Source organism: Brachyistius frenatus, unplaced genomic scaffold (assembly GCF_029030835.1).
Source record: "Brachyistius frenatus isolate BFR_SWC_R1_liver_20210118 unplaced genomic scaffold, ASM2903083v1 Contig_248, whole genome shotgun sequence".
Classification (NCBI taxonomy): domain Eukaryota; kingdom Metazoa; phylum Chordata; class Actinopteri; family Embiotocidae; genus Brachyistius; species Brachyistius frenatus.
Window position 1 is genome coordinate 53,050 of NW_027210847.1, and position 15,932 is coordinate 68,981.

The 15,932-nt window shown below is 39.2% G+C and overlaps 1 protein-coding gene across 2 annotated transcripts in view; it reads right to left on the bottom strand.

Annotated features, from left to right (window-relative positions):
* Nucleotides 1-8,062: 8,062 nt before the first annotated feature.
* rap1gds1 (RAP1, GTP-GDP dissociation stimulator 1) overlaps nucleotides 8,063-15,932 on the bottom strand; it is a 30,206-nt gene continuing 22,336 nt past the window's right edge. For both annotated transcript variants that reach the window (XM_069720742.1, XM_069720741.1), the window contains 7 exons: nucleotides 15,791-15,922; nucleotides 14,543-14,677; nucleotides 14,091-14,216; nucleotides 13,671-13,810; nucleotides 12,252-12,378; nucleotides 10,747-10,875; nucleotides 8,063-8,650 (listed from right to left, as the gene is read on the bottom strand). In XM_069720742.1, the coding sequence (XP_069576843.1) occupies nucleotides 8,523-8,650; nucleotides 10,747-10,875; nucleotides 12,252-12,378; nucleotides 13,671-13,810; nucleotides 14,091-14,216; nucleotides 14,543-14,677; nucleotides 15,791-15,922 (917 nt within the window). In that variant the 3' untranslated portion in view covers nucleotides 8,063-8,522. The remainder of the gene's footprint in view (nucleotides 8,651-10,746; nucleotides 10,876-12,251; nucleotides 12,379-13,670; nucleotides 13,811-14,090; nucleotides 14,217-14,542; nucleotides 14,678-15,790; nucleotides 15,923-15,932) is intronic.

The window sequence follows — 15,932 nt, forward strand, 5'->3', positions numbered from 1 at the left end:
CATTTCCTTCAAGACCAGTATGGGATTATTGGAGCAACCAGCGACTCTTATCATACAGGTAGTCTAGCATGTAAAAGCTGTACTTTTAGACTTTAAAATTCCAAATTCATCAGATGAAAATTAAGGATTTTCTTGATAATATTCTACTGAAAAATAATGTGGGATACATAATTATATGTAAAAAAAAAAAAAAAAAAGTCTAGAATTTTGCAGGTATCATTAGAGTCCTGAAGGTTTGGAAAAAAAAAAATCACCCATAACTTCCATCTTTTTAAAAAATGTTGTAATTATAAGGCATTCCAGTCATGACACAGGTGAATACATAATGTATGCAGCTGTACACCCTCTGTCATTTCACATCACTGTGGTTGTTACATTTGCCTAGAAGCTAACGTTTTTGCAAAAAAAAAAAATAACTCGATTAAGTTAGTTGAAAAGTTCAAACAAATGCTAAGTAACCATTTGTCATTTAGTGCGGATTTGAACATACTTTAAACTTTTTCAAATGGTGAAATGGGCATTAGTGAACAATTTCAATGTTGCATATACTGCATTTATGCATTTACTTGAATGAAAACAAATCTGGCACTTAAACCCAAAGACTGCCGTTCACTTTGTGTATTTTGCTACAGACCTGATCAGTATAAACAAGATCACATGACAAACAGTCTATACATCTGGAATTACAAAATGAAAACTATTCTTTTTATTTTTTATGGTTTAAAGTTATTATTTGCTCAAAGCATGCATTTGTAGCAGTGTATTTACAGCATTTTTTTTTTTTTTCTAAAGCAGTGGTCCTTGTTGTAAAGTGTGTTTCCTCAGTCTGTAGCTCAGGTGGGTTACATTCTGAGAATGTGTTACTGGGGACCTATTATGCTTTTTTTTGTATTTCCTGTCACACATATAATGTTACAATGTCAGATGTTAATATTACAAAAATAAACAAAGTTTTTAAATAATAATAATAAAAGTAATTCCTTGGAGAAAAAAAGCTGAGGCTTGAAACTACTCTGAAACACTCGGCTCACTATCTGCATTTAAATGGTCGTCTGCTCAAGCCCATGAAGAACGAACTGAAGGAGCAGGGAGATATTTGTCCTGCTGTAGAACTGCTCTACTCATATTTTGGATCGCACTCAGGGTTGAAGGCGTGCGAATAAATTTCAGGAGTCATGATGGATTTTTTTTTTTTTTTAAGATCTTTTTAATGCAAGCATAATTGAGAGCATTTTTCACGGACTTGCGATGAAATAAGAACTGACGACGAACTATCAAATTTGTAAAGTAAAAACAAACTGGCAAACATGGATTGCAAAGAAGTTATTTCTGACAGTTTTTCTGTTTTGTGTCTATAATTTTGTATTTCACGCAGCCGGTGTCATGGAGTCCATTCTTTTTCTTAAACATGGATTTTAACATGAAGCAACCCTTTGTTGGCTACTCGCCAAATTGTAAAAAAAAAAAATTAATCCAGTGAGACTAGTTTTCTGTGAGCTAAAGTTGCCAAAGTTAGAACTATTTTGACAATAAGGGTGCTTCATGCCAAGATGATGTCATTCTATAAAAAAAAAACAGACTCCATGACATTGTTAGCGTGACATTAAAGCAAACATTTTTGATGCGTAACCAGACGCCTGATTTGCAGTCAAAACTTTTTTTGCAACGCAAAAAGAGGCAAGCTTCGGAAGCAAAATTCTCAAGTCTGTTACAGAAAGCAACAAAACTGCCGAGGGATCATTTGTTTGCAGTCAATATGATTTAAACATTTTTATCTTCAGTTTTGAGAGTATATTTTGGCCTATATTTTTGCACTTGTAATCAAAAATGACTGAACTCTTTGCGTTAAAAAGACACACAAAAAATAACTTCATAAGAAGTTGCCATTTCTGATCAAGACTGACGAATTGGGTTTGTAGGTTTACGGTTTCTTTTCGATACAGCCACACCACCGAGACCAGGGGAGGGTCCTCAAAGAGACGGGAGCTAAAATGGCTCGTTTCAGGCAAAATGAACTGCATTAAGGGACAGTATGAGATAAATAATTTTTTTTTTTTTTTTTTTAAATCTAAATTCTGCAAAGATATTATAGTGCAGTCTCAAAAAAAAAAAAAAAAAAAAAGACCTGAAAATGAGCACAATAGGTCCCCTGGCTACTTAAAAACTGCTTCACTGTTTTTGATACAAAGTATTTATTGTATATTTGATTTGGTTTTCTAACGCTAAAACATTCAGTACTACTGAAGCTGATTTGTTATTGTTTCTGGAGGTTGTAAAATATTCTAGTGAGATGTTCCGCTAGCCCTCTCACTCAGCACTACCTGTACTACACCGTCAGATTGTTTAGTTAATGAACGTATAGCCCACAAACATTGTAACATAACTACCTCCTGTCATTTTCTTTTCTCATGTTTCGTTAAAAATTGGACTGATTTTATTATCGAGTAAAATTAATTAATAAAGCTGACAAAAAAAAAAAAAAAAAAAGGGAGCGTTCGCTTGTTTTATCCTTAAAGTGTCTCTTTGTTTTTTTTTTTTCTCCAGATTGCGCAAAGAGCTCACGAACTGGTTGTTGCGATGCACTCCCCACACATGATCTGTCACTGTTCCCCGAACATCTTTGGCGTCTGTCATGGCTGATGCAAAGTAGGGTATTTATTCCAGACGACTTCATCGCACAAATGATTTATGTGCACAGCAGGACGGTTCATGAAGGGGACAAAGATATAAACATGATGGTTAAGTTCTCATCGGGTTGTCAGTGTTCCATTAAATCCTCATTACACTTTGAGTTAACGTTATACAGCCGGGACAGGGAGACTGGTCAGAACTAATAGAAGGGTGAATACAACCAAATAATAATAATAATAATAATAATAATAATAAATCCTTGAAGAAAACGTGCTCCGGAGAGCATGACATACAACCAAAGATAAAACTGGAGTGTCTTCTTGAGGGGCCCGGCTCAGCCTACGACTGGAATCCCATATACGTCTGTGGCGAGGCCTGAAGATGGCAGTTCTCAAATGCTTCCAATATATTCTGACAAAACTTAAGATTTACCTTAGACCAACTTGAAAGTGCAATTGTGTAATTCTACAAAACTGTCGGGTCAATCATCCAGATTCAAAATTCAGTGTCTGATACAACGCCTCCTGCTCATGCTCCGTTTTTATCAGCAGACATTTGACTGTTGTTCTCTTTGCTATAATGAGCAGAACAGATATTCATACATTATCTGTTCAGAATCCGACTGCAGCTTAACTGTATAATTAATATTTCTATAGTTGTTTTTTTTGTTTTTTTACAATATATACATATATGTAGACCTCTATATATTATGGAACAACTACCTGTATTCATACAAATGGAACATTCATCTGCAACATTCTACTTCTACTACTTTCATAAGGTAGGGCAAATTCACATATATGTAGGTAGGTACTATATGCACTGCTCAAAAAAAATAAAGGGAACACTTAAACAACACATCCTACATCTCAATGAATGAAATATTCCAGTTGAAAATCTTTATTCATTACATAGTGGAATGTGTTGAGAACAAAATAACATAAGAACGATCAATGGAAATCAAAATCATTATCCCATGGAGGTCTGGATTCAGAATCATACTCAAAATAAAAGTGGAAAAACTAAATCACAGGCTGATCCAACTTCTGTGGAGATTCCTCAAGACAAGTCAAAATGAGGCTCAGTAGTGCGGGCGGCCCGGATCAAAGCATCAGTCCACTCCTGGACGGTCTGCGGTGCGACGCGGTGTTTGGTGCGATGGAACGAGACACGACGTCCCGGACGTGCTGGATCGGATTCAGGTCCGGGGAACGGGCGGGCCGGTCCGCAGCGTCGACGCCTTCATCGTGCAGGAACTGCTGACACACTCCAGCCACACGAGGCCGAGCGTTGTCACGCATCAGAAGGAACCCGGGGAAGGAACCTTCTCCACGGCGCCTCCAGACTCCGTCACGTCTGCCACATGTGCTCAGTGCGAACCTGCTCTCGCCCGTGAAGAGAGCGCAGGGCGCCGACGGAGAAGCTGCCGATCTCGGTGTTCTCCGGCAAATGCCGATCGCCCCGCACGGTGTCGGGGCTGTAAGCACGCATTGGACGTCGGGCTGAGGACACCGCCCTCACGGAGTCTGGTTCCGACAGGTTGAGCAGAAACATGCACATCAGTGGCCGGCTGGAGGTCATTTTGCAGGGCTCTGGCCAGGAGTCCCGTTCCTCCTCGCACAAAGGAGCAGATAGCGGTCCCCCCGCTGCTGGGTTGCTGTCCTCCTACGGCCCCCCCCCTCCACGTCTCCCGGCGGACCGGCCCGTCTCCCGGTATGTCCTCCGTGCTCTTGACGCCGTGCTGACAGACACAGCGAACCTTCTTGCCACAGCGTGCCATCCTGGATGAGCTGCACTACCTGAGCAACCTGAGTGGGTTGCAGACACCGCCTCATGCTGCCTCTAGTGGTGAGGGCGCCGGCAAAATGCAAAAGGGACCAAACATCAGCCAGAAAGGACGAGGACAGAGAACTGGTCTGTGGTCAGCACCTGCAGAACCGTTCCTTTACAGGAGGTTGTCTTGCTAATTGCCTCATTTCCAGCTGTTGTCTGTTCCATTTGCACAACAGCAGGTAAAATTGATTCACAATCAGCGTTGCTTCCTAACTGGACAGCTTGATTTCCCAGAAGTGCGATTGACTTGGGAGTTACATTGTGTCGTTTAAGTGTTCCCTTTATTTTTTTTGGAGCAGTGTGTATAGTTTTTTTTTCCCTCGAGTTGCACCGACTTAAGATTGTTTTTCAGTTTTGTTGTACTCTTTGCGATGACAATAAGGGGATACCGATTCTGAGCATTTTGAATTCACACCACAGACTGAAGAACTGCGGATTAAAACTTCGCCTGTGTTAAGGTGTGTTAAAACCAAAGGCAAAAGCAAATTTTGACTGTGAACTCGAAAAAAAAATCACTCCACTTACTCGGGTGGAGTAAGTGGAGTGAAACTGAGGCGAAGACAAAAATGATGAATATTTCAGCTTGCATACTGAGGGGCTTATATAAAATATCTTTGAGCTATAGGGACTAAAGGAAAATGGAGAGGGAGGTAAATAATTAAAGGAATCAAGTTTTGCGGGTCTCTACTGTGCAAATAATTCACTTTTGTTTGCGTCTAAAAATAACTACATGCAAATTGGACAAATAATTTATGAGCAAAGTGTGGGATTACAACCAACCGTCTTCAGTTGGAAATCGGATGTATCAGCCGAATATAGGGCAACTGTACTTATTAAACATGAGTGGAGTTACAGATACACTGACCGCTGGTCAATTTACAGAAAAGCCCAAAATATCAGGGATGTTTAAAACTACTTGTTTTTACTCACACACAAACACGTAGCATTTCCTGTAGTCCCTTCACAATAAAAGCCTCCTGCTAGAATTTTTTTTTTTTTTTTTTGGGGGGGGGGGGGGGGCTGAACTGCAACACAGAGGCAGCCTTATAAACATCATGGAGGGAGTGATAAAGTTACACCATTGTTCGGCCGAATGCCGCATGATTGACTGATGCTGTCGTCGTTGGTGGATCCCACGCATTAAATGAAAAGCCCTCGATTTAAATGAAAAGCCCTTTTGTGTTTGCGTTCAGCTTTGGTGTTTTTTTTTTTTGGAGAAATTGGTATTTGCTTAAGCAAGAACTGTTGTTGTTCTGCTTTATTATTAAATCACTAATATCTATAATTTCACATAGATTATGGATATGTGAAGTTCACGCCACTTCGCTAGCTAAACGAAGGGAAAAAAAACAACAACCCAAAAACCGACAATCGATTATCACCAGCTACCATCTTTTAATTATCTGCTTAGTTACAATCATCCAAATGTACAACTTATGACATTTACAACAAACATTTATGTTTATAGTATTACTATGTTACTATGGATATATCTCCACACATTCATACCGTTAAAAAGAAAAAGCGTGGGCCCAGACCAGGAAATACACCGTGGCATTTTTTTTTTTTTTTTTTGACAGGGTGTCAACACTATGTCAGACATGCACAGATGTGATTGTTAGCAGAAATAAAAGAACTCCCTCTTCATATGTAAAGACTGCGGTCGTTCGGAGAAAGGGGAGGGGGTAGGGGGGTGGGGGGGGGTCGATCAACAGCACAAATACTGGGATTGTTTTGTGTCTGCATTCAATTAGCTGTGCTCAGGAGATTCCAGACAACACCGCCTACCCCAAGCTGTACGTTCACAACGCACGCACACGTAGAAATGGTGACAGCTTGATTTCATCCTGTTAAAATACACTCCCTAGTTTTCTTATAGTGCACAGCGGTGACCCCCCCCATTTTGAGATTTTGTTTTGTTTTTCTTTTCTTTTTTCCTTGCCATTATTGTGAAACAAAATCCTTTTTTTTTTTATAGCTATTCTGTGCACAGCACTAAAAAAAACCCCCAAAAAAACAGAAATTGAAAGTGTCAAACATAGATTGAGAAATATGTAACGCGTCGATCGGGCTGATGTTAAATAGGCAATTCTCTGAGCAACTTATAGGCCAAGGCTGTGAAAAAAAACAACAATTCAGTCTGAACAGGAGAGGTCCCTTTTGATTCAAGTCGACGCGTCCCGCGCCACTTTAGAATTTGCGCAGTTTGTATCGACATCGTTGGAAGAGACCCTTCTCGATCAAGAGGGAAATGTTTTGCTGTTGCTTTTCACCCACCTCATAACGTTTGTCGCTAAACCGTATAAGTTGCCGAGAAGGCGAGCTAATATCCGGGGAGTGTGTTTTAAACATTCGTCACTTTCAAATTGGGTTTGGAACTGACGGTAGACGGCGATGCCAGACCGCCAACCGCAGCGCTCAGAGCTCCAGCTACATCTCCGTTGACACTGTATGGGAAAGGCACACTTCCAATTTCCTATTTTGACATGTTCGTGGCTTAAACGTGGCTGTTCTCAGTCTTGAATTGGACTCCTCAAATAAAGGTTGATTTGACTATTTACTACTTTTGTTTTCCACTACGTCGGCTTCTCGCATGATTCTCATTCAGCGATGGGAGTAGAATTTTGCGGAGCCTCTAACTTCACTGTACAGCTGTTGGATTCAAGGGGAATGTGTTTGGACAACGATGGAATTCAAATTTCAAAATCTCTAGATCCAAGTCTCTAAGAAACAAGTGGGGGGAAAAAAAAAAAAAGGAGTTTACAAGACCGTCATTAAGAGGAAGGCAGGCTGTACTTTGGAGTATGCGAGCAGTGGAGAGGTAAAATGAACACTGGCACACACCAACAGGACTAAAACATGCACAGTTTCTAGTCAATTTATACTCAAGCTACATGGGAGATGACTGGGCACATCGTGGATGGCTGTTTTTTCTTTTTTTTTTTTTTTTTAAATGAAAGAAAAAAAAATCACGACAAGTTTTTTTTTTTCTTCGTTTTTTTTTTTTTTTTTCCTTTTGTGCACATTTTCACGAGTGGGTTTCCAGCGGATGGCGTCACAGCTATGGTCATAAAAGAGTGTTGTCTCTTAATCTATTGCGTTAGACTGTGCGGGGCACCTCAGCTCCCATGGAACTACTCGTAGCAGAAAATGAATGCACAAGTAGAGCAAGGGAGAAGGGTTAGACTGATGCGTAGGGCTGGGTGCCAAAGTTTGAATTATGGCACTGAGCAAATTGCTTCAGTAACAACTGCTATTGAAAAGTGCCTGGTCAATCGTTGACAACTTTCGTGACCGAGGCTACATCCACAATAACGTATACATTTTTGCCCCCTTTATGTAGGAGTGAATCTCGTCAGTGTCAAGTGAGCCACATCATTTGCAACACATTGTTGCTGCTTTGGTAACCCCATACGTAGATAAAAAAAAAAAAAAAAAACCCACTCAGTTTACACTTGGGTAAGTAAATCTTACATTAGGATGGCCTTATTTCACCATTTTCAAACAAAATTTTGGCCACACGCATGTATGATTTTAGAAAATTGCTTTAGAAAAAAAAAAGTAGCATTAAGTTTGAGCATGAGTTTATTTTAAAATAAAAAAAATAAAAAAAAACATACCTCACTCTGCCTGAAGCACTTGCCAACACTTCTAAATATCACATTATTATGGCTTTCAAAGGAGACTTTTGGTATCCCAAGGTAGTCTGCAAACAATTTCAGAGGCATTTTCACCATAACGAATATTCAATTCTGGGGGGGGGGGGGGGGATTCTTGTCATTCAGAATAAAAAATAAATTAGATAACTTCATGATTTGTATATGAGCACAAAGTATTGCACATCAGTCTAACCCTAGAGGAGGTGGTCAGGGCGGAGAGTCAGGGATAGAGACATGACTGTATATCTGGCTGGCAGTTAACGCAACATGGTACCTTGGCACATGACAATGAGACACAAGGGAGCGCAGTCATGAGGTTTCATTGGGTGATTAGATGGTCAGGCAGGCATTCGGGTAGGTGGGTGGGTGGTTGGTTGTGGGTGGGATGGACACAGTCATTTAGCTCTGGGCAGTTAGTCGCTGCTCTGTGAGCGACGCCTGGTGCGATACCGTCTTGTTTTCATGAGCCCTCAGCTTGGACACCACTTCGATGAACGCCAGGCTCTGGACCTCTTTGTGGAGAGGCTCTGAAAAAAAGAGAAGGGAAAAAGTACGGTGAAATAAAGGAGGATAAAAGAATAAAAAAGAGTAGAATAAAGTAAAAATAAAAGAATTATGTTACACTTTCCACAATGCATATTTTTGATTGGTGCGAAGTCAGCATCAATCAAACTCAACACTTTTCACACTAACGGCCTACAAATCTAAATATCAACGTTGAAAAAGCGAATCTGCATTGACACCAGCAAACATCAACAAAGACATCTTACAACCACATTTCCCAAAAGGTTGGGGACGCTGTGTAAAATGTAGGAAAAAAAAAAAAAACCCGAACGTGTTCATTTGGAAATTTCACATGGAAATTTCATGTTTAATGGAAAATAGAACAAAGACAACATATGAAATGTTGAAAATTGAAAAATATATGTTCAATTTGAATTTGAGGGCAGCAACACGTTTCAAAAATGATGGAAAGACTGTGTAGTCAAATGGTTTAACAATTTAAGAATAATGTTCCTCAATGTAAATTGCAAAGAATTTGGGAATTTATCATCTAAGGCTCACTCAGAAAATCTAGATAATTCTCTGTATGTAAGGGACAAGGCCAAAAATCTATTTTGGATGGCTGTGATCTTCGGGCCCTCGGGCGGCACTGCATTAAAACCAGACACGATTCTGTAGTGAAAATCACCGCACGGGCTCAGGAACACTTCACTGCATCCACAATGGCAGATTAAAACTCCAAAATGCTAAGAAGACGCTATATATAAACATGATCCAGAAATCCCACCGCCTTCTCTGGGCCCGAGCTCATTTAAGATGGACTGAGCATAATAAAAAAAATGTGACAAAAGAGCAGTTGAAATCCTATATCAGGTAAGAATGGGACATTTCACTTTCCAAACTCCAGAAACTGGTCTCCTCAGTTCACAAATGTTCAGAGTTGTTACAAAAAAATGGTGATGCAACACAGTGGTCAACATTCCCGAGTCAATTTTCTTTTTTTTTTTAAACGTGCTGTATTTTTCCCAAAATAATAAAACTTCGCAGTTTCACCACTTGGTATGTTGTCTTTGTTATATTTTCAATTAAATATGGGTTTAACATGATTTCCAAATCATCACATTCTTTTTTTTTTTTATTTACATTTTACACAACATAACAACTTTTCTGCAAACTTTGTTTTTCAACTTTTTCTGGGTTGTAACTAAGATATGATCAGATTTAAAGAGTATAAATGTAATGACAATAATATTAATAATAAATAATAATACTTTCTTACTTCCAACAGCAAATTTCCATCAATAAAATTAACCATTCCTCTATAGATGTCAAAAGCCTTCCAGCAGCTCTGTTTTGGTAAGATTTTAATAACAAATATCTGCATGAAATGGTGACTGTACAGTCTACAGATTTAATCACTACAACAACTAAACATCGAGTCAAGTTTGCACTGACAGCAAACAGCAATTTAACACTGACCAAAATCTACATTTAAAACTGGAACCATCTTTGCACCCCTAACTCATCAGTGTTTTCTGCAGAATTTTACTACTTATGCAGAATAAATACACAATAGTACCAAAAAGTTACAATAGCATAGGAAATCCGAAGGTTAGGTATCTTAATTAGAAACACAGAAACTGTTAAACATACGTATACATGAATGGCAAGAGGATACCATTAAATATGAATTGACCCTCAAGACGCAAGCTGGGCACTGCTCACCCATTCCTCAAAAGTACAAAAGCTGCCTCGTGACATTGCGTGATGAAGCTGAAAAAAGTTCATGCTAACATCCGATGACATGCGGGAGTCCAGCGGGACTTGATTCCTCTGTGAAATGTAATTATAGTCGTATTCAAATCCGTCTAAAACCTTGTAAACACAGTGAGGGACGAGGTTATTGTTACTCTTAACAACTAGCCAATTCTGTACAGGCACTCATTGATACTATACTGTGCGTATATCTCTATAATATTGCGAAATGAAAATTAAACCAAACAATAATAATTAAATCAAAATACTTTTTGTAAACAACTGCTTTTAAAAAAAAAAAAAAAAAGAAAGATAGCCAGGAGACTTTGATACAATTAATGGCAAGAGCGTATGCAAGCCTCACCTGAGCCCATGACTGCACAGATAAGGATCATGGAGTTGTACTTAATCTCTGGTGCGCTCCTCTCATCTGACAGCAGTTTATGAAGCATTGACACCAGGTTGGCTCCTACAAAGTCCTTCTCAGCGGCAACTGAAATCCAGAAAGAAAAGCGTCTCAGAGCATTACCACGGACTCCAGAGTAGATTGACAGGTTTCGATAAATATTGCAAGCTGAAAAAGCTTTCGGCTTCTGTTCTCAGGAGCCTATCAGACCTCCAGCCCAGTGATCTACATTGTTCAAGACTTTTTAATTTTTTTTTTTTTATCAGATAACATTTAATGTTAAAACATTTTTTTCTGTTTGTGCCAAGATGGCCGGAACGGCGCAACAGGGGGGGGGGAGAGCACGTTGGTAAAGATGCACCAGTGCAATGCAATTTTGAGGTGAACATGCACCAGGGGCCTCTGCCATTTTAGCCCAGGTCTGTGGGCTAAACCCTTAATTAATAAAAAAAGAAAAGAAAAAAAAAAAAATTATCAAGAGCTTTTCCAACGTGTTTGTAAAAAGCATGCAAAAAGTCCACCTTAATGTGCAAACTCCTGAAGATTTGTAAAAGGATAAAACTGTAACTATAACTACAGGATATATTTACAGGTATATATACACATACAGGATATATTTTCAAAACTATAAAGACTCCTTGCCGAGCTCCTCTGTGTGGTCGTCGGTGAAGGCTCTGCTCTCTTTTTTTTTTCTTTTAAGTCCACAGACCGTTTACCATTTACTTGGAAATGCTTTCACAGCTCTGCCTGGGTTTTACCATATAGTACATTTATTTTTTTTCTTTGTTTGAGCTATGGCAAAAGCCTCCTGCAAGGTGACATACCACCAGTGTTTTGTACTGAAGAACCGGATGTTGGATGTACATTTTTTGTTAAACGCAACCCATTTTTCTTGAGTTGAAGTAAAAGAAAGTTTTTATGCACATAAAAGTTTACTGCTCTAATATATTGTTCGCAAATTTGTATAGAAATACATGTTACCTTTGCCAAGATAATCCATCCACCTGACAGATGTGACATATTGAGTTGCTGATGAAGCAGCGTGATTATTGCCAAGGTGTGGACTGGTTCCAATAAAAGGCCACTAAAATCTTTTTTTTTTTTTTTTAAATAAAATAAAAATAATAAAGCTTTTGAGTGCATAAAAGTCTTGGATATTTTTACTTCAACTAATGAAAAATGGAACTATAAATAAAATGTTGCATTTATATTTTTGTTGACTGTGTCAATGGTTTCCCATTTGAAAATAAATAAAATGCATTGATATAAAAGCAGGATTTTACTATTGTACTTAGTTGAAGTGGAGCTCTTTTGAACTAGTTTGTATCCAACTGCAAATAAGTTTTTTTTTTTTTTTTTAATATAACAAACATTTTTTTATATTTTGTATTTACAGACAAACAACCAAACAACCAGTTTCAGCTCTATAAACCTTCTTGACAGTTAACTGTCCTTGCTCTTACCCAAATCCAGTGCTGCTATGAGACCCAAAGCCACCAGTGCTTCGTTCTGCATAATCATATGCTCACTGGTTGCCATGGTAACCAAGTGCTTGACTCCTCCCGCATGGATGACAGTCCTCACAACTTCCTAAAATCAAGAAGAAGAAGAAGAAGAAGAAAAAAAAAAGGTTTCATAAACCAATCCTGAGATGTATTTTTTATGTCAATAAAGAATAGAAGTACATTATAGGAAACAGTAAATATGAATCACATTTGTGGGGCCTCCTAAAGGTCAAGCTCAAAATGCTTTGGTAGGCTTCTTCCCAAAGACGATCTGAAAATATCTCTCCATGCTTGTAATAATTGGACAAATCATTGGCGGGTTACAATGTCCTGCAAATCCCTGCCCTTTTAGAAGTTTATTGGTCAATAGCTTGAAAAATAAAAAAATAAAAAAAAGATAAAGAGAGAGAAAACAAGCTTTCAATAAGCTTCTTCTAATGACGATCGACAGAAAATTAGGTGGCAATCAGAAAATGTGTTTTTTAAAAAAATTCAAAATGACGGAAAATCCATCATTTCAGTCTTCAATGGACCAGGAGGCTGTTTTTGTAGAGCACATTGAGCCGGATGTGTGCCTCAAATTTCAAGTCAATTGGATTTATGGTTTAAGGGGTGTCGCTTTTCAAAGATTTTATCTTTTGGATCTTAATTAAAGGGCAGATTTGAGTCATTTTTTTCCCTGTGGAAGGTACTGTACATTATGTCCAGCTATTGCAGTGTTTGCCATAGGTTGATAGCGGGGGGGTCGGAGGGTACTCTTATTGATACAACTCTTCATAATTTGATACAAAAGATCAAATAAATACATTACAAAAACACAATATGTACTGTATACAAATTAAATGAACATTCTTGAGTAGCAAGCTGCAGCAGCATTATTTAAAACGGGACTTTTTCTTCCGACAGTATTTTTTTACTGCAGCTGCAACATCACTAATGATTGATCCGCTCCTGCGCTGAGTGAAATGAAACTGAAACTTTGAGTTTCTGACCGACAGTTTCAGACCGAATTCATAAATGCACCCATAACTATCAGCTGTTTAATGGTTAGTTATGATTGTTAACCCATGTTGGTATATCTTAGTTGACCCTGTGTGTAGCTGCAGGCTGAGTTTATACCGCAGCACTGACACCTGAAGTTCGAGCCGTCTCTGTGTCTGAGTGTATGCTGCGGCGGGGGACAGACCGCTGTTCCCCTCCGCTCGCTCCCGACGCAGATCTCACGTCGTCCTCTCGGACAGATTAATAAAGAAATTAAAAATGTGTCGCCAAATATATCCGGGCGGCCTTCAATTTGCCAGGCCGTGCTAAGACCTAAAGCGTTAGGAGATTATTTGACCATCATGTGCTCTTTAAAGCTAAAGTGTGGTGTCTTACCTTGGACTTGCTGTGTCGAATGAGGGCTGACAGCAGCCTGTTGGACTCGCCCATCACCCCGGCGTGATCTTTGGCTTCACACCACTCCACTAGCCTCTCAACCAGTTTCCCATTGGTTCCTAGCTGGTCTGCGGCGTCAGCTGAACCAAACACGTACAGCAGGTGAGCAAGATGATTCTGATGTGCAATTCCTGGAGGAGCCGTTGCCATATTTGTGTGTCTTTATGACCTGGGATGGAGGATCTTACAGCCTGGGCTGCTAGGAATCTCAACTATCACAACAAAGCTTAAACAGAGCTGAGGGAACCCGCGGACTATTTGGAACTTGGTTTGGAATATCTTTGACCGAGATATTTACAAGCTGTGCTGTGATAATTGTCAATTTGTCAACTGTCAAAAGACAAAGAAATGATCAATTACCTTGTGTATCGATGAGCATACGTAACGTCCCGAGAAGCTTAAACTGGACTGGAGGCATCTCCGATTGTAAAAACTTCAGCACAACATCTGCAACACCAGCTGACAGCATCTTGGATTTGTTTACAACTGGAGAGAGAGAGAGAGAAAAAAAAACAGGGCAGATTTAAACACTGTTCAAATGTTACAACATCTTCACTGTGTATGCAGCAGGACTTCAAGCTTTGCCTGCTCATAGTACATTATTATTTTTTTTTAATTTATTACATTATATTAAAAAAGTAACCAACATTTTTGTGTCTGTTTTAGTGAGTCTGGTAGAGTTAGGCCTAAAAATGTGCTGCTGGTACATGTCAGGGTCATCACAAACTCCACAGATGAGAATTAGAGCCTTTATGGGTAGATAATATAGTTTTATAATATATAATATATAGCTTGCGGTTTGTGCAACTCACCAGGTATTGCCAGATTCCGCAGGGCGCTCAGTGCGGCGTGTTGAACGGTGACGTTGCCTTCCTCAACGTGCCGATCCAGCAGCTCCAGAAGCTTCTGCACAATACCAGTGTCCACCATGTGGATGCAGTTCCCATCTACTCACAGCAGGAAAATGCAGATTGAAGACATGCGTTGAGATTACCAGGTGCTCGGTCTTAGAAATAAGTCACAGAAACAATTACAGTCTTATCAGTTCAGTAGGAATAAAATGGAAAAAAATATATTCACACAGTCATGGTGATTTTTATCTTCATATTCGAAATCCATTCACTGTAAGATGCCTCAAGACAGAAGTAATGACAAACAAATGAACACTGAATGCAAAACAGCTGATGTCCTGTTGAGATATTTTTTTTGAGCTCTAGGTTCATCATATGTCCATTTTCACCACATCTGACCAAGTGTGGCAAGTTTAATTAGTTTTTTGAGCACCTTAAAAGACCTCAAAAACGCAATAATTTCTTGCAAAACAGCAGTGTCAACGCACCACTTCCTGCTTGGTCCCGAATAAAAACCAACTCATTCCTTTATGATATTGCTTTCACACAGTTCAGTGCTCGGGCCTAATAGACACATCTTTCTCTTCCTTTTTTTTTTTTTCTTCCTGATGATTAGCTTTTTGTTATACGTTATGTTCATTTGCAGCTCAGTGCAAAGGTCAGTAGTTATTGGTTTGAGACACAGTGGATTGGAGTAAGAGTTCAAATATAGTTTTCTTTCCTTTTTAATGAATATAAAAAAAATGGATTCAGATTCAAATTTGGGCACGTTACAATTATTACATAATCATCTGATCACAATAGAGCAGACCGCAATCGTTTTGCATCATCGTTTGAATCGTTTCTATATATCTGTATAAAACCAGCTGGATGGAACTAAGAAAAATGTCCATCAGTATTTCCGCATCGTTTTCCATCGTTTGAGGTTTGATTGCCTCAAAAAAAAAAAAAGAAGATAAATCATTAATTTTAATTATTTGTCAACTAAGGTTTTGAGACAGCCACAATCAAATTATGACAACAAAAATCGTAATATAAATGTGAGATTGCCAAAGACTTTGATACACTATATTAATATTTTTCTCTGTTGTATGCCACAGATATTTTGCCTGTGCAGTCCCACTCCCCCCCCCCCCACTAGGACGCTAAAGGTTTTGACTAATTTGTCCTCAACTTCCATGTTGGACCTCACCTTGAAACAAAGCTTACCGTTGCGAGCAAAGTTAGCGATGGCCAGAGCCCCAGCCAGCTGCAGCTGATGGTTGTGAGACGGTACCCAGGACAGGACCCTCAGGAAGACACTGCCCTTTCCTCCCTCGAACAGTTTCTGCATCGACTCATCTGCGCAGAA